The sequence below is a fragment of the Pituophis catenifer genome, unplaced genomic scaffold (genome assembly GCF_029215685.1).
Source record: "Pituophis catenifer annectens isolate HBS135680 unplaced genomic scaffold, rPitCat1.0.hap2 SCAF_1, whole genome shotgun sequence".
Taxonomy (NCBI): domain Eukaryota; kingdom Metazoa; phylum Chordata; class Lepidosauria; order Squamata; family Colubridae; genus Pituophis; species Pituophis catenifer.
Window position 1 is genome coordinate 32,711,058 of NW_027256881.1, and position 22,795 is coordinate 32,733,852.

Below are 22,795 nucleotides of genomic sequence, written 5' to 3' on the forward strand. Positions count from 1 at the left end.
AGTGTAACACAAGAAGGTAGATAACATTAGCTCATTTTCATCGCAACTGAAGCAATATTTCATCCAAAGACTTTTGTGAGACTTTTGACTGAGAATGATTCAGTTACCATGGAAATACCATTGATTTCCATGAGGTCTCATTTGATTTAAGATGCTGAATTTTGTTTGGGTGGTACCAATGCATTTCCAACAAGTTTAAACCCATAACTCTGAAGTAAAATGGCAAGAATAAACATGCCTGATCTTAATCCAAAAGGAGGGGAGAAAAATGTTCAAAACAGAAAGATAAATAACTAAATATAAACACTGTACATTGAAAAAAGTGATACATCAGAGGTTTGTATGTGAAGAAGTAGTTGGAAAACAACACAGCTAGAAACATAAGCCAAATGCCATTACAATATAGATGATTCTGCATTTACCTGGAATCTCAATATAATTGTCCAAATAAGTCCAAGGGTTAGCCTGTGATTTCCATCCACAATATCATGAGATCCCATGTTTTCAAGATGCACTCGCTGTTCTTTCAGAAACTGGAGAGCTTTGTCAACGTTTTCCAAGCAATGGATTCGCATCCTTCCCTTTGTTGGTTTGGGCTACATGGGACATTTTTAAAAATGAGGAAAAGAAACAATAATGAAAAGGTAGTAAAGGCTTCATTATTTTAAGGAGATGTTATTATCAACTCTATCTCCCAGTGATTGTCAGACTTGGCAATTTTAAGATGTATGGACTTCAATTAACAGAATTCCTCAACCAGCATGCTATGATGTAGCAGGCTTCCCTATTCATTATTACAGATAGAACCATTTCAGGGGTAGGTTCTACTTACCTTTACTACCGGTTCGCAACGGGATCGCATACGCGCACTTCACTCCCGCATGCACCTTGCTTCTGTGCATGCGCAGAAGCTTCTGCACATGTGCAGATCGCTTCTCGTGATGTCAGAGTCAGTGGGCGGAGCCTCCCGGCGGTTTTACTACCAGTTCTATAGAACCGATCTGAACCGGGGGCAACCCACCACTGAACTATTTCGTTGCTAGTCACCAAAACAAGGGCTTTCTCAGTATTGGCATCCCTGCTGGGAACACCCTTCCTGAAGAGGCTAACCTGGAATATAATTTTCAGCAGCAGGTGAAGCATTGTTCATTCTACCAGTTAATGTATGCAGTTCAAAAATTGTTCTGAAACAATTACAAAGAATCGGTAAGAATTTCAGTGTTATTATTGCTAATTTTATTCAACTATTTAGCTGGCTGTGCGGGATAGAGAATAAAATAGTTCATTCAAGGGGTCATGTTTTATTATATTAAATTTTGTTAAATTACTAAATCATAATGTCGAATAGATAAAACTTCAGCTCCCAAAAAGATAAATAATGCCAAATCAAACTTTTTGTTCTGTGGGCTTACCAAACACTGAATGGGTGCATATGATGCTGGTTACGTTTAAGGGAAACATCCTGTTTTTATGTTTCTGTACTCACATTCCTTGCAGTGGTGAGAAAGTGCTAAACAAGCAAATAGAGCTTTGCATGCATGCGGTAATGAGAACTGGTAAGAGTCCAAGGAACACTGTCTGCCAAAATGTAAACTCTTTTTAAAAAGGCCAATCAGAGCTGCTGCCATGACTGATTGAGGAGACCTCAGGATTAAGAAACTTTACAACTTTTTTTGGAGTCTTTATAAAAATAAGACAGATGTTAGGAAGAAGAAATTAGTTCCAGCTCACTTCCATAAAGGAACACAAAGGAGCAAGCAATGCTCCAGGAAGATATTTAAGAGAAAATGTAAATTGTACACAACCACCTTAAGAACATATGTCAAATTGTTGCATTAAGAGACTCTTATGTAGCTCATAAAAAGAAAAGGGGGATGATTCACTTACATGCAGTAAAAACTACAATTCACAATACTGCAGTTAATTAAAATGACTATCAAGAGTTTATCTAGAACAGGGGTGTCAAACTCACAACCCGCAGGCCAGATGCATCTTGCGCTGGCCACACTCACACCGTTTAGCAAAGAGGGGAAGTCATGATAAGTCATGTGACGTATGCCGTGACGATATGAGTTTGACACTCCTGATCTAGAACAACTCTTCAAATGAGGCAGGATTATTTCTAGCCACTCCTTTCCTTTATACAGACAGACAGGCCAACAGTTCTCAATTCTTCTGCTAAATGAGAGCATGGAAAGGTGATTGAAAACCAAAAGCTTCTCAACTGTTTGAGAGACAGCAGACTATTTGGATCAATTTCAAACTGACTTAAATCTGATGGAGCCAAGATTAGCTTGGTTGGCCTGATAAATCAATCCTCTGTCTGTAGTGTTGGTTTTTGATGGCTCAGTTGCTTTCAATAACTTCAAACATGGCATCTTCTGCATCCACTGTGTCCTTTTGAGAGATATGGGAATAAAATGGTACCTCGGTACTCGTTAATTGGTTCCGGGAAGGCACAACAAGTAATAAAAATGGGATAAAGCGATAAAAAGATGAAACAGAAACCCAACAAGACAAGAGATGCTCGTTGTGAGGGAGTATAATTTCAGAAAGGCAATACATTTTCCTATTCTGAATGAGGTAACTCTCTCCTAGAAGGATCATATATATTTCTAAATCCAAATGTTTCCCTTGTTTCTCAAATCATATAAACAGCCAAGAATACTTATGCCAATTGTTCCTGTTTCTGGAGAATAATGCCTTTAAGACTATAGTGTACATACACTGACAACCTACATGCTTAACCACAATAATGTGCTCTATTTGGATCTATCTCTGTGTCTACTCCAGAATTTTCAACTGGTACAAACCTCAGAAGCCAGTTTAGTTTTATAAAGAATAAAAAGAGATTGTATTACAACTCTATTTACAGTACTGTGCTGGCTACACATTTCCAGGCAAAATAGGAAGTGCTGGTCATTACCACTGAAGCCCAGGCTATTGGAGAGAATAGTTTAGTAATAAAACTCTTAACTGAAGAGCTTTGCACAGTTACAGGTTCATTTAAGTTGCCATCACAGCTTTATGGAACATACTTTGGACAGAGATGACATCTTTATTAGCTTTTAAAAAGACCCTTAAAAACACAACCTTTTGCTCAGGCTTTTACACTGGATAAATTTTCTAAGTTTCAAGTTTAATTATACTGTATGTGCAACTTGTTTTGTTTAACTTATATTACAACTGTTCTTGTAACTGTACAAGAACTGTAACTGTACAAATGTTTTTATTTTACATTTGTTTTTAGTGTAAATTATTGGGAAACTAATTGTGATTTATCAATTTATAGATCCCTATCTGCTCAGTCCTACTTACTCTGAGGGCTGAAAAGGGGCTGGGGAGGGCTGCTGAATGCCTACCATTCTTTTTAAGAGAACATCTTTGTCCATGTGAAGTGAGAACATTACCAAGTAAGATTAGCCAGCATTTAGTATAAAATAATTGTATCCAAAATGCAGAGCTACTGAGCAAAAACCCTAAGATAGACAATTAAAATAAGCTATTGACAAAGACACATCCAATAATTCTTCAAGGCACAGGGAATTAGTGTAGGTGAACGAACAAAGCAAGGAGACAGAGAAAGGTTTTGGTGCTCAGTGTTGTCTACTACTCACTTAGTAAACTAGAATAGAATAGAATAGAATAGAATAGAATAGAATAGAATAGAATAGAATAGAATAGAATAGAATAGAATAGAATAGAATTTTTTATTGGCCAAGTGTGATTGGACACACAAGGAATTTGACTTGGTGCATTCGCTCTCAGTGTACATAAAAGAAAAGATAAAAGAATTAGCGGATTAAAAAAAAAGGTCTAATACTTGTGGGGCTATTTATGTAAGAACACATGAAATTACTTTGTATCTATAATATCTGATCCAAGATTTTTGTCTTTAGCAATAAAATGAAAGATTTTTGGTAGCAGTTTGATTGTGGGTATATTATGCATTCATGTAGAACGGAGCGATGCTATTAGTCTGGTGGAAAGACAGGATGACCCTGGACTTGGAAAAGTAACATTCAATTCCTAGTCCAGAAAAATAGTCAGGCAAGTAATAATAAATACATTTCAATCCCTGAAGTCAGATTATGAAACCAGTAACCTGGGATAAGGAAGCTGGGTGGCAAGGAATGAAAACTCCTTCTTGATCCACTGTTTTTATGTTTGTTTAAGATTTTCAGTTAGGAACTGGGCACACATAAGCAAGGCAACTAAATGCTTTTTAATCTCCACCCCACACACATACTCTTCACGCTGTAAAGGGCAAAATTCATCAAAGAGATTCTGTTTGTGTGAGCTGACCTTTGGGCTCACACAAATTATAAAGCAATTATTGTTAAAGGTTCAGTCATTTTTATGCAACAGCTCATTGTGTGTTGGTGTATGTGGTTGGAAAGGAAAATGCTGTAGTCATTTTACATTCACAGAGTATTTTTACATTTTATATTCATTTCTTTTTCAGATTTGTCTTTTGATCCAATGACTTTATGAGCTAGATTTCTAATTTAAAATGTGCTTATTTCTGCAATTCATCCTTCCCTCTCCAGGCCTCCCCAGCTGCACTGAGGTAATGATATTGGCCTGGCTGTCTGGAAATTCTTGAAAGTATAATCCTAACTGATCTGAATGACACTAGTTTGGGGAAGTCTGGCCCAATGTCTTTATTAGTTATTTTATTAAGTGAAAATAATATATCTCATTTTTCTCTGCTCTCTTAAAATACTCTGGATTGAAAATAAAGGTATGCAAAATAACGGAGTTGGGAAGGGATCTTAGAGGTCTTTTAGTCCAACCCCCTGGTCAATCAGGAAATCCTATACCATCCATTTCAGACAAATGGTGGTCTAATCTCTTCTTAAAACCTCCAGTACTGGAGAACCCACAACTTCTGAAGGCAAGTTGTTCCATGCCATGAAATGCCTTACAGGAATAATAATATTTATCCAAACATTTAAAAAGTAACAGATCTAAGACAAATGAAATTAAATGGAACACGTAGATGAACACTTTACTTGGGAATCTATTTCCTTAAATATAATTAATTAAAATAGAGTACATAAGGGATGTTAGGGTATAATGGTTAAGTTGAAATGAAATTTTAGACATATGTAATTTATTTATTGGATATGCTACCACATCTGACCAAACTCCTGGAAATGAACAATAGTAATCATCCTGATTATAAAATGATCACATAATAAAAAATAAAAATCTGCATAACAAAAAAGTAATAATTATCACTGGAGTTGTTCAACAATGACATAAAAATGATGGGCCCACTGGGTAGGTACAATTTGCTGAGCACCAGACAACTAGACTTTGAACCAACTTCAATTTTTGGGTGGGCTTCAAAATCAGCTCCATGTAGAAGCATTGCATAATCTAACTGTGTGATGAGTAGAGTGTGAGTCTGTCTATTAAGGTCTCCTATGCTCCAGGTAGGTCCACAAGTGGTGTACCAGTTGCAGGCAGTCAAAGGACCTTCTGGATATGGTCCCCACCTATAACCTGAGGACTAGTCTTGAGACTAGGAGAGCACCAAGTCACGGACCTACTTCCTCAGGGATTGTGCTTTGCCTTCAAGGTCGTACACTGGAACCAATAGAGGGCTATGATGGATAAAAAACGCCATCTTGTTAGGGTTCAATTTTAGTCTGCTTTGTTCCATCCAAATCCCAGTGACTTTCAGAATTTACCCTCAAAATGGATGAGTTATATTTGCATTCATTTATTCCAGTATTCTGAAGCCTTGAGACATATTTCCAAAAAAGCAAGGAAGGAGATGCAATATTGGAAATAATTCTTAGTGATAGTTTATCTAAATTCTAGATTGCAAAATGGAGAAGCCCTTAGTTACAAACATGCTTATATGTGCTATTGCCTGGTATACGCAATACAAAATAAATATTAGCATAAGGAAAAAAATAAGCAGAAAAGTTTCACAAACTGAGTTTTGAAACAGAGAAATGTTAGCAAACTGCCTTATTTTGATGTTTATTTGTAGTTGAAGGTATGTCATATTTTAAAAGAATGAATTACTTAGGAAATTGTGCTGAAAAAGACTTCCTGTATAAATTGTTACGTTGATTCTAAAGAGATTTGCTCTTTTCATCCGTGAATGAATATATGCTCACATTTTATCAGAGGGTTGTTATTTTAATGTACATCTGTGCTATTTGGTATTGATGTTTGTTTAGTTAATTGTAGACTTTTAAAATGTTTATCATGAATGTTTTAGGATGAAGTGCTTTATAAACTACTTAGAGTCAGTTGACAGTAATATAAACAACACACGATTAAATCAATAATAAGCTAGACTGCATGCAGTATGTATTTATTTGAGTCATACCCGCCCAAAATGGTTATCAATAAATAAAAAAACCAATGCAAAAACAGGAAATTTGGATGATAATCAGTGTTAAAAATTATTAACAGCTGGTAAATGCATTCCATAGCCTGGGAACAATGCAGAAGTCTTCATATGAGCCCAGGAAACAGGTATCTAAGAACAGAGGTATTTTCCTATTTTATTTTATTGCAATTTGGCTATTTTTTTAAAGTTCAATATCCTAAATCTTCTGATGAAAGGTAGCTTATAAATATTTACATAAGTATGTAAATTATTCAGCACAGTAAAAGCCATATAAGTAAGCAAATAGCTGAAAACATTACTAAGTACAATCAAAATCATCACCATAAAATAAAATTGTTGCAAGTTGAGAAAACAATGTGCCTTATCAACAAATTAAAGATTCTTGGTTCACATCACACAAAAAAAAATGTTGTTTTATTACATCCAATTCTTGGAGACTATCTAGACAAGTCCCTGCAATTTTTTAAAAGTGGTTTGTCATTCTTAGGGCTGAGAGAAAGTGAGTGGCCCAAGGTGGCTTTATGCCTAAAGCAGGACTAGAATTCAGTCTCCCAGTTTCTAGCATGATGCCTTAAGCATTACATCAAACTGGTTTTCAAGAAAGGACTTAATCTGGAATAAAAGAATGTTTAATTGGTTTTTTGCCTTGAATATGGGGTAGCTCCAAGGCAAAAACAGATTTCTCATTATGTAGCTACCATTTTATTCCATGTTGCAAAATGGCTGTTACTGAGTTTTTATGGCTGTGAGTTCGGCCACCTCTGTTGTGAGCCCATGACCTTACTGATTGATTAAGGCATATGGCTGCGTTCAAGTGATGGTTAATGCCTCTTTGCATGACAGGGTGGTACACTCTTCTAAGAGGCCATCCTTGGATCTAACCAAGTTAGAAAATTTTTGCTCAATCTCTTCTTCTGGAGGAAGGTTGTTAAGGTGGAGGTTGGCATTCAGAGGACCCTGGATGAAGTGGATTATTTAGATCCTTTTTAGCATTTAGCATTTAAGACTTATATACTGCTTTACAGTGCTTTACAGTCCTCTCTCTAAGCAGTTTACAGAGTCAGCATAGTGCCTCCAACAATTTGGGTCCTCGTTTGACCGACCTCGGAAGGATGGAAGGCTGAGTCAACCTTGAGCCTGGTGAGATTTAAACTGCCAAATTGCAGGCTGCCAGCAGAAGTAGCCTGCAGTACTGCATTCTATTGCACTCTAACCACTGCGCCAGTGGTTTGTGGCTCAGTGGTTAGACTCAGTGGCTTTTAATCTAGGTTCAGGTCATAGTACTGAGATGTCCATGATGATGACTTTTGGACAGTTTGGTATGTGATGCTACAACTATCCTGGGTCTCTCAATGGCTTTCAGTACTATCATCCACTGTATCTCACTGGACTAGTTTAGGGGGTTGGGACTGAGAGGCACAGTTTTGGAGAGGTTTTCCTCCTTTTTCCATTGCTGTTTCCAATCAATATATGGGGAGGGGGGGAGAAATCAGTGCAGGGAAAAGAGAAAGAGGTAAAAGAAATTTACAGAAGGAATATATAATGTTCCTCTTTTTCTTCACAATAACCACCTGTGAAGCAGGTTGGGCTGGAAAATAATATCTGGCTCCAGGGGCTAAGGGTGGGTTGGTTCTGGGCTCTCCCCTCTTCTAGTCCAACAACTTAACACTACCCTACAGTGGCTCTTCCACAATAGATTGAAAATATAGAGAGCTGCACATGCATTATGACACGTTTAGGAGTTGATTTTTGCCTAAAACAAATCTATTATTTTATTTCTTGATGTAGATATTTTTCTCAGATGCTGATGACAAAGGATAGGAAAGAATGCACTTTCTCTTGGCAAATATATAAAATAGTTTGGCAGTTTTGAAGATTTTCAACATACCTGTTGTTATGCCACTTTTTATTATACTTCTGGAATAAATAGCAAGAAGCTTCCTCTAAACATATTTTATTAGGATTTTAAAAACGGGAAATGCATTTACTACACTATGAAGAAGGTAGGTTATGAGAAATTACTCAAGATTCAAAGAACTTTCTTCAATTTTGCATAATTCCATAACCTCTTATTTCTAGTATGGGGCCCATGTTATGAAACATTCTATTGAGATGAAACTAGTCTCCCTAAGAAAAGTCTGAAAGGGGCTCAAGGATATTTATTCATCTAGCTATTTTAGCATTCAAATGTTTTAATGTTTAAAGTTTCAGGTTTTTATTCTTATTTCAATTGCAGTTTTATGCTTATGACTGATGGGATTTACACAGGTCGTCCAGAACTGTTAACTCTTTTTTCTAAAGAAATCTATAAATAAATAGAGGCTCCCTTAAAAACATCATAGGCCACTAAACATGGCTTAGAAAATATGAAAATAGTGTCAAATATTTCAACCAGTTATAAGTAGTGTAATAAAAACTTTTAAAAGGAGTGGTCTACAGATCTAAATTAGCCCATAAAATATATTTAGTAAAATATTTCAATTTTGTACTTTGGTTTATAAAAGGAAATTGCAAAACGCTTAAGAGAACCAAGAGTTGGCATTGTAATATCTAGAACCGAAACTTACAAGTCTCTCGCCTGAAAGAACTTCCAATAGTTTGATAAGCATTCGTCCATCACGAAGATCCGTGTACAAGTCTGTAATTCTACAGGATACACGTGCCAAGTGAGAGTTAACCCACTTAGTGAATGTCTTTTTCTGTACTGCCTCTCGCTCATCTAGTGAAGAAGAAAATATATGGTAAGGCTTAGTCATAAGAAACTATATTTGAAACACAAACAGCATCTGGACAAGACATGTCTCATCATATTTCATACTGAGTTATGCTACTCATTCAGGTAGCTCAGTACCTTCAATTCCAACTGGAAGCAATTATCCAAGAGTGCTTCCAGGTTCTGATTCCTAAATTGTGATTTAGTTAAAGATATAATGGTTTGACCTTTGTTGATCTATATTCATGTGTTGCCACTTATCCGTTAACCTATAATTCTTAAACAAATTTCCAGGCTCCAGAGGCAAAGATTTATCACAGATCCTGATAAAAGCACCAAGACGAGTACAGTACGTGGTTCATCTCTCTCCTACAACCCAAAATTAACCTCATGTATTGTTAAAACCTTCTCCAATTTGCTGCCCTCAAGATGTGCTGGGTAAGGATTGGGAAGGGGGTAAGCTTTGATCTAGTTACTTTCTCTCAGTCCAAATGATTTAAACCCAACAGTCATAGCATCCCTGTGGCCGCATTACTGTGATCTGGGTGCTTGGTAGCCCCTGTGCATTTATGACAGTCACATGATCACATGTGACTTCCCAGCTAGCTCTTGACAAGCAAAGTCAATGGGGAAGTAGCAGGGAGGTTTGCCAGTCATGGCCATGTGATGTCTTGCTTAACAACTGTGGCAAAAAGGTCATAAAATTGAATACAATCAAGTGTTGCCATACTTAATAACTGCACTACTTAGTAATAAATTTTCTGTTCCCGATTGTGGTTATAAGCAAAGCAGTACCTATAAAGATCCTATTGTCAACCCTATAATTTATACCAGACTAAGAAACAAATGCCATATATGTACTGCACATAATTATTTTAATTAGTACTGCTATAGTAAGAGAATAGAATAGAATAGAATAGAATAGAATAGAATAGAATAGAATAGAATAGAATAGAATAGAATAGGATTTTTATTGGCCAAGTATGATTGGACACACAAGGAATTTGTCTTGGTGCATATGCTCTCAGTGTACATAAAATAAAAGATACGTTGTCTAATCCAAGATGGTGCCACCGAAGGCTGCCTCGGTGAAATGCTCTCTAATGATTTCTTTATTTTTAATTATTCTCTGCAAATGGGCTTAGTGGGCTCTGATTGTTGCTTTAGTCATTGATTTTCCCACTGTCCATCAAGGCAGTGGGTCTATGCCCTCTACACCATTTTTCAATCTCAGCAACTTCAAGATATGTGGACTTCATATCTCAGAATTCCCTAGCCAGCCATCATACTAATCCTTACCCTTCAACTCCTAGTACCCCACAAATATAATTCAGGATGAGCCAAGAATCACTTCCAGACTTCTTCCCAGGCCTTCCAGTCCATGCACAAAAATGAAACTGGTTGAGTAGAATTTGCTGAGCAGGAACTCATAAGGCAGGAGAAAATGCTATAGCAGCCAGAAGTCTCAGCTTCATAACAATCAGTCCCTTGACCTGACTCCACTCCCAATTCCCAGCCTTTTCCAACTGCATCACAGGTTTCTGTTTTAATAGCTTTTCACTTGAGAAGTGACGCAGCTTGTCTGCCAGAGAGCTCATTGACATTGATTACCTGCAAATTATTACTGAATAGTTTCTGTGCTGTTTATTTTAACCTATTTTATAATTTGCTACTTCTTTTATATGTTTACATGATTTTACATTTCCCTTCATGCTACTTTGAATTATAAGCTGTATGAATAAACAGGGCTGGAGAACATCAAATACCAGTACTGATGGTGTCTTCCATCTTCTATGGACTGTTTGTAACTCTTATGTTGACCAAAACACAGTTCAGGTTTTTATCTTAACAGATATTCTATTTGAATTCAGACAGATTCTGAACAAAACAGATTCAGACAAAAGCAAGTAGGCTTGCTTTTCAAAAGAAAGCTGGCAAGCAATTTTACCCCATAGTTAGTCCAGTTAAACAACAACAACAAAAAATGCCAGTAAATCGGGATAAGATAACTACCGTACCAATAACACTTGAAAGAATTTTGCCTTTTGCAGATTTAGCTCAAAAAACCTAAAGGGGTAAAAGAAAACTAAGCAATGGGTGTGAATTGTTTCCAAAACTGTACCAGACTTGAAATTAATCAAATTTAACAGAAAGCCAAAAACAAGCAGAATCCACTTAATTTTCAGGAATATTTTCATGACTGCTTGCTCAGCCAACGTAACAATTATAATTGAGCTCCAACACCAGACAGGTCCATCATCTGATCATTTAATGTCTTTTATTTTACACACACAATGACATACATTGTACATGGTGATAAAAGTATTTTGAAGTAGCTTCTAGGAAGGATTTGAAATTATGTTCTCTGTGAGCCCTTTTTCAGGTATATTTAATACCCTTTCAGAGCTTTTTATTACACTGTCATTATATCTGGAGGGAACTGTTTTGAAGGCACAGTTACCTTGTGGCAAGAGGCAGAGTGATTAAATTTCTAATCTCTTTGTTCTTTCCAGTTTAAATATTTAATTGCTCTCATCTAATGCAGATTGCTGCAACATCTTGGGCAGGTAACAGTCTAGGTCAAAGAAATGTAACCTGTGGCACTCCAAGTATTACAAAATTACAATACCTGCACTCCCAAGGAGCATTCTGATGGGAAAATGATACTCAGAATTTTACTTCAGCAATATTTGGAGGGCCACAGGGTAGTGTGTCCCTCTAATCAACATAATGCCTCCAGGTAAATCAGGGTACCAATTCCTGACACAACTATAAACCACAGGGAAAGGATAACTACTAACTTCTTTTTCTTCACATTCTCCATAACCTTTATAGGTGGAAGCCAATTCTATATGTTACCTTCCGTATATAGATATTCTCTCTTATTTCCCAATGTTTTAAAATCTTGGGGACCAGACCAGGATAAATGTTCCTCTGCAAACAGTCATTGTTCACACCATAAGGTGATGTTGCTGAAGCTGATATAATTCACAGGCTGAAGAAGGAAGTACTTCATTACCAACTGGAAACCACATTGCTAGCACTACCTTATTGAGAAATACACATGAACTGATTCATGAAAATTGAGCTGCTCTTCACTAAATACAGTATAATTCCGTAACACTGGAAAATAGGAACAAATCCTTTTTCTACATTTACATAAAATAGACTTATATTTCACTACTGGAAAATATTAATAGATATCTTCCTATGCATAGTGACTTAATAATTATAACTCTGTTTGGTGGCTAGTAACAAATCAACATCAACAAATCAATAGATATACTTTATAAATAGATTATGCTAAGTATTATGATGTTATATTGTGAGCTGCCCCAAATCGTTTGGAGTCAGGAAGGACCTAAATTGAATAAATAAATACATCAAAAACATTATTTTTTAACTGCTCAGTAGTTATTCTACCATATTGCAGAAATCTAAAAAATACTGCATATGAAAGTCTACATTATTTAATATATTTATAGCCCACCTGGATACCTCTAAGTTAAAGAACATCTAAACCTGTTTAACTTCAGCAAAATGGTTACATCAGACACTGGCATACAGTACAAGTAATCATGATGTCACTGCACAAATGATGCAAATTACATAACTTGCATCATTTGGATAAAGATATCCTGGTATATTATTATTTCCCTTTGCTTTCCTTGCATATCTTTATAATGTTAGAACATGTTCTGCCATCAACAGAACTTCCAATATCCATAGATTCATAATCTGGCGCCCTTTATCAATTGGGATTATAACATCCAATATTATATTATGTATTTTCCCATTTCTTTTGCAAAATATTAACTGTATGGTTTTTTTCAATATGACCACCTTCATACAGTATGGTTTATTTCTCTGTCACCTGATCTTAATTTCTGGAGAATATTCCATGAACTTTCCCAAGAAGAACTGTTCCATGCATGTGCAGCGTGTCCCAATTTAGTCCAATAAAATGGAGACTCCCGTGGCTCCCGTATATGTCATATTCTAAGGTGTAGAACTAGCATGGCAGAAACATTTGCCCATTTTGAGAGCAGGCACTCTGAGAATTGTTAATTGCAAAAATTATTTTTAAAATAGCTGTTTTGGCTTGCTGTCTAAGAAAACACCTGTTGATCATTTCAGTTAGGCATTTTATAACCAACCCCCAGCTTCTTTATACATGGCTTTCTTGCCATTTTTAACTTGAAAATGAAACTTTTCCCCTTCTAGCTACTAAGATTTAAAGCTATACCAAGACTAACTAAATGTGGCAGTCTTCTTAGATTGTTGCTTTAATTAATTAATTGATTGATTAAATGTGGCAGTCTTCTTAGATTGTTGCATTAATTAATTAATTAATTAATTAAAGCAACAATCTAAGAAGACTGCCACATTTAATCAATTAATTAATTAATTAATTGAGAATGCTGTTCTTTCAAAGCCACATTTTTTGGCAACATGAAAGATGACATACACCGGCATTTCTTCCTTGCTTTGTCCAGCTGGAAAGAAGATTATCCCAGTTTAAAGACACCATGAATGGACAAAATAGCTGTAAAGTCTTTGGTCAGAGAAAAGCTATATATATGTAGGTTTTCTTTTGTGACAGGTAATTTTGAGATCTCTCTGCAATCAGGGTGAATTGATGCACTTGTACTGGAAATCTGATCATCTCACAACCATGCAAGCTGATTGAAAGTGAACAAGGACAGTATGATGAATTATTTTAAGAGGCAGTGATTGGCGAGGCATATTGACCTTTGATTGGAGAGGCATATTGAATTGTTCAATGCCTAAATTTCCTCATTTTTTTCATTTCTCCTCTTTTTTCTTTCTTCAATGTGTCTTTTAGGTTGGGCAAGAATAGAGATTTGTTTTAGTTATGTAAGCCATTCTGGAAGTATGCTAGGCATTCAAGATAACCAATGATAATAACCAATGTGAGATCACTGCACAAATGGACAAAAGTATCATACGGAATAGGCATGGCAGAAGACTATAAATGAGAATTTCTGAAGATTTCTAATTAAAGCCACAGGATATGGGTGGTGCAGCAAATATCTAGTACTTTGTAATAACATTTATCTCCCTGAATGCGCACATATTGTGCAGGGAAAGAAAAGGGAAGGAGACAATATGTGCATCATTGCAAAGCGCACACAGCAGGAAAAGGGAAGTAGCTCTCAAAAGTTTACACTGATAACACAAACTTATCTCCAAGCAACACTAAGGACAGACATTTCCGCTGGACGGAAACCCCAAAGGACACAATGTTGTCCAAATAAAGGATTGGTACTTGAGATTTCTGGTCAAGGTTTGAAGAATGGAGGGAGAGGTCTCTCTAATGGATGTTTGATAACAAGTATTCCATATCTAAACCAATTGAGATCCAATACAGTGTAGACCAGTGGTGTAAAGTCTGGCTGTGGGAATTCTGGTAGTTGAAGTCCATAAGTCTTAAAAGTTACTTATGTTGGACACCCCTAGTCCAGTTTATAAGCTAGTAGAAGGTTTTTGGCTGCTAATACTTTTGTACAAGTAAAACTGAAAATAGGAAAGCAAACAAGAAAAGTCTCTAAGCTTTAGTATTCATCATCTGTAAAAAGGAGTGTTGGCTGTACTTGAAAAGATATTTGACAGATTCTACTTAAAATTTTAAGACAGACTTCGCATAGTACACTAAAATATGGCTTGCTAATTAACTAAATTAGGACATACTTAGAATTATGAGAATTTTTGTGTTCTCTCACAAAATTGTTTCTGGTTGTTGTGCCCATTCACAACATAACCTCCAATTCCCCTCCCCCTTTCCTCATTGCAGGACACTTTCTATTGCCCCAGTTTATTTTGTATTTCTTTATATTTTCTAGGTAGGTAGCATCTTTGGGGAAGGTACTGTTTACACAGCTTAAAAAGAGTGCCACTTTAAGGCCACATGGTCTTCTCAATGGTGGTTCCTGTCAATGAAATTATCTTCCATGTGGAATATGCCATGCTCCACTGCTGCTGTGCTCAGACATATTTTAAAAGTCCAGGTTCTATGATCAGTTGTCCCTGGATGTTAATACGTTTTAATGGATTATCCCTAATATGTTTTAATGGGTTATTTTTATTCTGGCTTCCAATTTGAAATATTATTTCATAATAAAAGAAATTAGAGGATTGTTTATATTGTCAAATGATATCGAAATATTCAGTGCTATTGGTTTTGAAGAATATATTGTTATACCTCTGTGCTGGGATGAGCATGCCTCCCACACTGGCTGCAGAAAAATAATACTTCAGAGGGATCTCTCTCTGTCTCTTATTTGGGAGCAGTTGGCTAATGTGAGAAACACAAAGCTGGACTAAGACAGGCCCTGGGCTGATCTGGTGGACTGTTCTGAATGTGTGTTTTGTGCTGGGATGTAAAAAGTGAGCCAAATTTTAATGAGTTGTGGATAATTAAATGCTTGCAGCTGTTGGTGGACTTCAGTCCCATTTTATTTGTGTATTGTAATTTCCATCTGTTATCAAGAAAGGGCTTATACTTTAACCTGCTTTGAAACATCTTCTAAAATAATTGAATTGGCACAGAAAATACAATTATTGTATCATGGTGACTCCAGCCAACACATTTCCCAACTATTCAATTATCAGTTACCTGGCATTTTTATTAAGTTTTATGACTCCTTCTCTTATGTTCCCATAACCACAATAGGGTGAAGGTCACACTTTTATTCTAGCGGTAATGGATGATGCCAGCACTGACTTGCTCATATCTGTTCAATGATCTCAGAGCTGAGGGAGAAGTTGAGCTGAAGTCCTAATCTGCTTCTCTGGTGAAATTTATGTACTCATATTACAGATTAATACACACACAAGTCCTTACATATGCAATTTCTTCTCAATACATCTTGGTAAGACCAGAGACAATTGATTGAAACCATATTTTGAAGCTGAATTACAACCCTGAATTGTTCAGAAACTAAGAATCATAACTTCCTGTTTTAAATTTAAAAAGGACACCAATTGATTGACAGCATACAGAGTATTTGGGCAGATGAGAGAAAGATCTACATATATTCAATTGACGTGTTTTACAGGCCTCTATTTCTTAAGATAGTCCTTGCTAGCCAAGTCTAAAAGCAGGTTTCTGAAATCTTACTTTGTGGGAAAGGTTTGAATTAAATCATCTTATGTTTGCATAAATCAAACCTTCATCCTGGCCATCAAAGAGAGCAGGATTACATCAATGAGTACTGTAACCACTGACTCACCCTGGCCACCTGATAAAAACTGAGGTCATCATTGTAAGAGAAGAACGAACATAGGACAAGCTACTAATTAGTTTTGAAGAAGCAGAATATTCCTTGGAGGTGTCGTTTTCTCTCAAGAAGTGGAAATATGCCTTCCATAAATTCCAGCAATTCCTGAAGCTTTTCTTTACAAGAAGGCTGTTCTGCAAGGGTCAACAGCTTCTGTTGCTCCTTTTCAAGTGGTTATGAAACAACTATACCATATAAAGTTTTTATATGAAAACCAGTGTAACTGCTGGCTGACCAATATTTAGCTAGCACATAGTCCCACTATTTATAAAACCCAAAGTAAGCCAAAGTTACTGTATTTTTTTATTATTAGGAAAATAAAATTTATTTAAAAATAAAGGGAACACTCTGAACAGCTATGATTCAAGCATCATTATACATAGCGTTTACATAGTATATATACATGTGGTTTGTTATAGTTTGGTAAACACAATAGGTGAATCAGACTCTGTGGTTTAAAAAAAACCCATAGTTTATGCTTAAATAAATTTTGTGTAATTGGCCCAAAAGGAATTATTCAATAAATTTTGGTTAAGTAATTAGTATAATTACCAAATTTGATTATTGATATCTCAAAATGTGGCATTACGCGTATCAGGAGCAGACAACTTTTCTATAACTAGTTGCTTGTTGTTATGTTCAGTATGATTATTTTGCATTGAGGCTATAGACATCATTATGATATGAAGTAGGCAGTATCAGCAGTGCAGGAATTTTCCATTTATTTTGCTTTTTTGCATATAACCTTTCCCATTGCTACATTTGATTCTAATTTATACTGTGGCAAATTGCCATCAATTTTAATGGAAAACCGTCAAATGTGGTGGAACCATCAGAAGATCTGTGAGCTTGCAGAAACAGTCTGGAGTCCATATATAATCAACGCAATGTGGACTACCCACTTTTGGTCCCATTCTGAGATGTGAGAAATTAACTTTTCCATCCTATCTTCCCAATTCCATCCTATTTTCCCAATTCCCAATCCCAAATTTTACATCACATAAGATATTTTGCCCTTGATCTCCAGTTTTTCTAAAATTTCCTAGATTAATTTCCCCCCTACATTAAGAACTTCAGGACTGCAATCCAAACTGATTTGATTCAAGGAAGTCCTTTACTAGCTTGTTCTGCTGATACTTCAAAATAACTTATGGTTACCAGTCATCAATTGGAAAACAAAATGCAGCTGAAAGCAAAATTGAGAACTAAAAATTTACTAAACTAAACCAAACTTCCCCAACATAATGAGCTTTCAATGACTACTATTCTCATAATCCCCATCCACAGTTTCACCAAGGCTGATTGAGGATTATTGTGGTTAAATTCAATGCATTTCCAAACTGTTTGGAAGATTGTTTGGTCTGATCTAGACATCAGAGTATTTATAGTACAAGCCATGTACCACCCTTCCTGAATGCTCTCTCCACAAAGGATACATGGATTAATGCCACCCATATTGCATGGCCAGGAGAGGGGAAGTTTGCCAACTTTGTTTATTCATAAAACACAACACAAAATCAAACTTTAGTCTGGGAGCAGCATCACAAGAAAACAACACACAATGATTTGCCTTGAGCTACAATCTGGGGAATGCTAAATTACAGGGTAGATTTTCAAAGGGAAGCAGTATACTTATGGATACCCATATGTTAACAACAGCTATAAAATAGAGTCTTTTAATAACTGGTAATATATGTGATTTAAAATCATAGTTTATATTGTCCCTGTTCTCCACAGGGATAGCCAGACCCAAGTTCTGTGCCTATGACAAATGAACTGAAATAATTACAGAACACTTTTGTAAAATGTTTTGGAAATGGCTGAATATTCAAATATTCAATAATATTTTTAAAGTAACTGTGATTGATTCATGCATAGACCTGAGCCCTGACGTGAGCAGAAATATAAGAATGCCCCAGAGCTACTTCCTTGAACATTACTGTCTCTAAAATCATGATTGCAGAATTACAGGACACACATTTGTATTAAAATCCATTTTTTAATTTGTGTATGTGGAGAAACAATGGGGGGGTGTATGTGGAGAAACAATGTTTCCTCCAGATTAATTTATTGAGACAAACAGAGGAGTTTACATAGACCAGTGGTTCCCAATGTTTTTTTGGCCATGCCCCACCTAAGCATCTCTAAAATCCTGATCCCTCCCCCTCCAGGGGTGAAATCCAGCAGGTTCTGACAGGTTCTGGAGAACCGGTAGCGAAAATTTTGAGTAGTTCAGAGAACTGATAGCAGAAATTTTGAGTAGTTCGGAGAACCAGCAAATACCACCGCTGGCTGGCCCCAGAGTAGAGTGGGAATGGAGTTTTTGCAATATCCTTCCCCCAGGAATGGGGAGGGAATGGGGATTTTGCAGTATCCTTCCCCTGGAGTGGGAATGGAGATTTTGCAATATCCTTCCCCTGCCACGCCCACCAAGCCACACCACGTCCACCAAGCCATACCCACAGAACCGGTAGTAAAAAATTTGAATTTCACCACTGCCCCACTCGTGACATATAATTCTTATTTTTCAAAAAATGAACTCCTACTCACATGGAGGAAGCCTAAAAAGCCATTAACTTGGTTTAAACAAGATTCCAATTGTCCCCATTAAAAATCAAATTGCCCCCGTGGGGCGTAGGCTCCACGTTGGGAACCACTGCCATAGACCTTTTGGTCCTGACCAAACTGGCCCTTAAAGAGAAATTTTAAAATTTAATCACGGCATATAACAACTGGGTTATAGGTAATATTCAAATAATTGGGACTGGAATTTCCATTGCAAGTCCGTCATGAATAAACTACCTATATTTTCGTTCTGATTCCTCTAAAACTTTATATAGCAATGATAAAAACATTAGTAGTGGCTCATACTTTTTTTTTTCTTTTAGAAAAGAATCACTTTTTTCTGCCGAGGGCTAATTCATGCTGTAATACAGGAGATTGGGCATGAGAAAATCACTCATCTGGGAAAGACACTGAGACCTTCACATATCAGTACACAAAACAAAAAAGGCATATGTCCTAACGTAAGAGATAAAAATATTGCAGCATTTTAATTTTTTTAAAGAAAGGGGATACATCAGATTTCTAAGCAGCGGAATACCAGAATTTATTTTTAAGAGTCTCTTCATACTTTTAAATTGTTGAATAAGATCATTAAAAGTTTAATTGTGTTACAGTGGCAAGCAATGCTGCATAAGAGGTTATTCACCCCATGTTAGCAAGCATAGGAAATCACGAAAATTAATTGTGCAGGGTGTAAATTCTTCTTCTCAATGGTGAGAGCAGTTTGATAGCAGAACCAATTCCTTGGGGAAGTGGTTGTCTCATGATTGTTTGATGTGTTCAAATAGAGGCAAGACATGTATTTACCAGCAATAAGTTTTGATTCCTATTAAAAAACAAGGAAGTGGAGCCCAATTTTATACATGTTATTTATAAGTAATTCAATAGAATTTCAATCTTTTGATAAGGCCACAATCTAGTGTGTTTGCTTTCCTGGGAGTATGATTGTGCTTTGCAAAATTTATTTCTCTGGAAAAATGCCAGGATTTCATTACAATTGAAATAACTGAAAATGTTGCTTGATTCTACTTTCATTATTTGCAGTAGGAATGATTCTATGTGATGAGATATGTCAAGTATGCCCCCACAAGTTGACCTGGGATAGACTGTACCACTTTTTCACTTGAGTTTTAGTAGTACTACCTTGGAAGAAATAAATTCTTTTCCATGTTTCATTTTCTCCATACAACAAATTAAACACATATTTTGTCCTATCTGTTTATATCTTTATCTTAAAATGTTCTTCATTACCTGGGGTTAATGCTACAAATCAAGAGGAATAAATGGAAAACATCACTGCAACTGCCATGAATTGCAAAAATGTCTGCTTTCTGCCAAAAGGAGAGATCATAAGGTTGCCTCCTTGCACTCCGGACACTACTCCTTTTAAGCAGATTGCAGGAACTGAGGTTTTTGCAATTGGCTAATTCGTTGGGTGGTTGGGAGTTGAGAATTTTCAACCAAGTTCAAAGTCATAACTGCAGCCCATTATAAGGACACAAAGTTCAGCCAAATCTCATTTCTTAATCATTTTTTGATATAATTAATTTAAAGCTAAAGAGATTTTCTAAGCAGCAGAATAAAATTCCACCTGATGAGTTGCAATTCTTTTTGGATTACAGGTAGTCCTCAACTTATCACCATTTGTTATAATAGCACTGAAAAAAGTGACTTATGACCATTTTTCACACATGACTATTGTGGCATCCCCATGGTCATGTGATCAAAATTCATATGCTTGGCAAATGGCATGTATTTATGACAAGTGTAGTGTCCTGAGGTCATGTGATCACCTTTACGAACTTCTGATAAGCAAAGTCAATAGGGAAGCCAGATTCACTAAACAATTGTGTTACTAACTTAACTAATGCAGTAATTCACTTAATAACTGTGGCAAAAATGTCGTAAAATGGGGCAAGAAACTCATTTAACAATTGTCTTGCTTAGCAACAGAAATTTTGGGCTCAATGTGCTTGTAAATTGAGGACTACCTGTACAAAGGAAAAAAGATAGCTGTTTCGAAGATTTAGAAATTTAGGGCAAAAAGCTTAACAATGAGCCAATGTGAAAAAGTTTAAAATGAATAAAGGGGGCAGTTATTTTGAATTATTTTTGGTGAAAGCACTTTTAAATAAATTGGAATTAATTTAAACAAATTAACCAGTTCTTAGTGGGAATGTTTTTTTTTATTTACTAATAAAGAGTGCAGACAATTGATAGATTTTATAAAACAAAAGTATACCAGAAGTTGATTTCTTTTCATTTTTTCTTTGTGTCCTTTTAGGAAGAGCTTCAATAATTTAACACAGCTTTTACCACAGCTTTTAGCACAGCTAGTGTGTTATCTGTCCCTCTTTTGTATTTAATTCATTTTTATAGTGGAAGACAGTCTTGAATGCTATTTCTGAGTACTTAGTTTAATTTCTTCTATAGTCAAATGATATTGCTCCATTATATTAACAGATCTCTTCTCCTTTAATTTTAATCCTTAGTTATTTTCAGGTTACCTCTAGTCAACCTTCAAAGTCCTCTCTTATCATGTTTATTTTCCAACCAGCAAAACTTTCCCATGGGAGGATTTCTTAATTAGTTTCAAAATATTCACATATACTTTTATAACTTTTTAAATGATCACAGAAAATATTCTTTCAAGTCCATTTGTTACCTTAACTTTTCAAAATCTACTTTCTGGTTTTCCATTTGCCATTTTCCAAAAATTAATATTTTGCTTTTTAATCCTTAAATTTATATGAAATTTCTTTCATCCAGGGTAGAAGGAAACTCTTCCTGTGTGATGAAACTTGCTCTTCAAAAAGTTCTTAACATCCCAAAATCAGTAACAAGCAATTTTTGTTTTTTCCTAAAAAACCAGAACTTGTATAGACTGGTGAGTATGGTAGATTTACTAGGATGGACATTAATTTCCATGGAACTAAAACTTTGAAAGAATCAGACAATATGGTTAAGGCCTCAGTCTAGAAATTGAGATACTGAGTTCTAGTATTGCCTTAATAAAGCCAGTCACTTTCTCTCAGCCCTAAGAAGGAGGCAATGGCAAACCAAGAAAACTCAAGAGACCTGTGCAGACAGTCTCCAAGAATCAGACACAATCAAACGGGGAGAGGGGGGGGGAATTTTGATAGTGGGAATTTATGTCTCCAATGAGGACAAGTATGCTTTATAAATGACTTGTGGAAAAACTAATGTTATTTTTAATGAAAACTGGTGGTTGATGAGATGGAGAGATCCCCTACAACTGGCTAGAACTCCAGGGAGAAAAAATTAGAATCATTCAAGGTAAATTACCAAGAGTTCAAGGGTTTGTTTGTTTTTTTTTATCAGAGGGACAATTTAGGGCTACTTGAAATATGAAGACAGAAAATTTATAATTAGAGATTATACTGTTTTTTAAAGATACAGATCTTTTTCAAGAATACATATGATTTGGATTTCAAAGAATTTGGCCACTAATGTTTCTAAAGTAGAGATATTTCCAAAGACTTTTTCAGATCATAATACTGTGAGTTTGATTTATAAAAGAAATATAATTGTTTCAGATAGAGACTGAATGAAATACTGCTACAGAAAGAAGCCAGTGCTGAGGATTGTAAACAGAAATTAAAGAATGTTTTAAAAATAAGCACTGATTTAAAAATGGTTTGGGATGCAAATAAAGCTTTTATTCGAGTTCATTTTATACACTATTAGTGAATTTATAAAGAGTTAAGAGAAAACAAACTATAAGGAAGATAAATGTTTCTCAACAAGTTGAGTTTCTGTAATAGCAATTATCAATGTTAACAGGAAGAAAAATGGAAATTAAAAATAAGTTATGAAAAC

General features: G+C 35.8%; 1 protein-coding gene across 1 annotated transcript in view; it reads right to left on the reverse strand.

The window, feature by feature from the left end:
- SPTBN1 (spectrin beta, non-erythrocytic 1) overlaps nucleotides 1–22,795 on the reverse strand; it is a 171,856-nt gene that overhangs the window by 59,470 nt on the left and 89,591 nt on the right. Inside the window, exons 3-4 of the mRNA XM_070932247.1 lie at nucleotides 8,944–9,095; nucleotides 423–596 (exon numbers count right to left, since the gene is read on the reverse strand). Of these exons, the coding sequence (XP_070788348.1) occupies nucleotides 423–596; nucleotides 8,944–9,095 (326 nt within the window). The remainder of the gene's footprint in view (nucleotides 1–422; nucleotides 597–8,943; nucleotides 9,096–22,795) is intronic.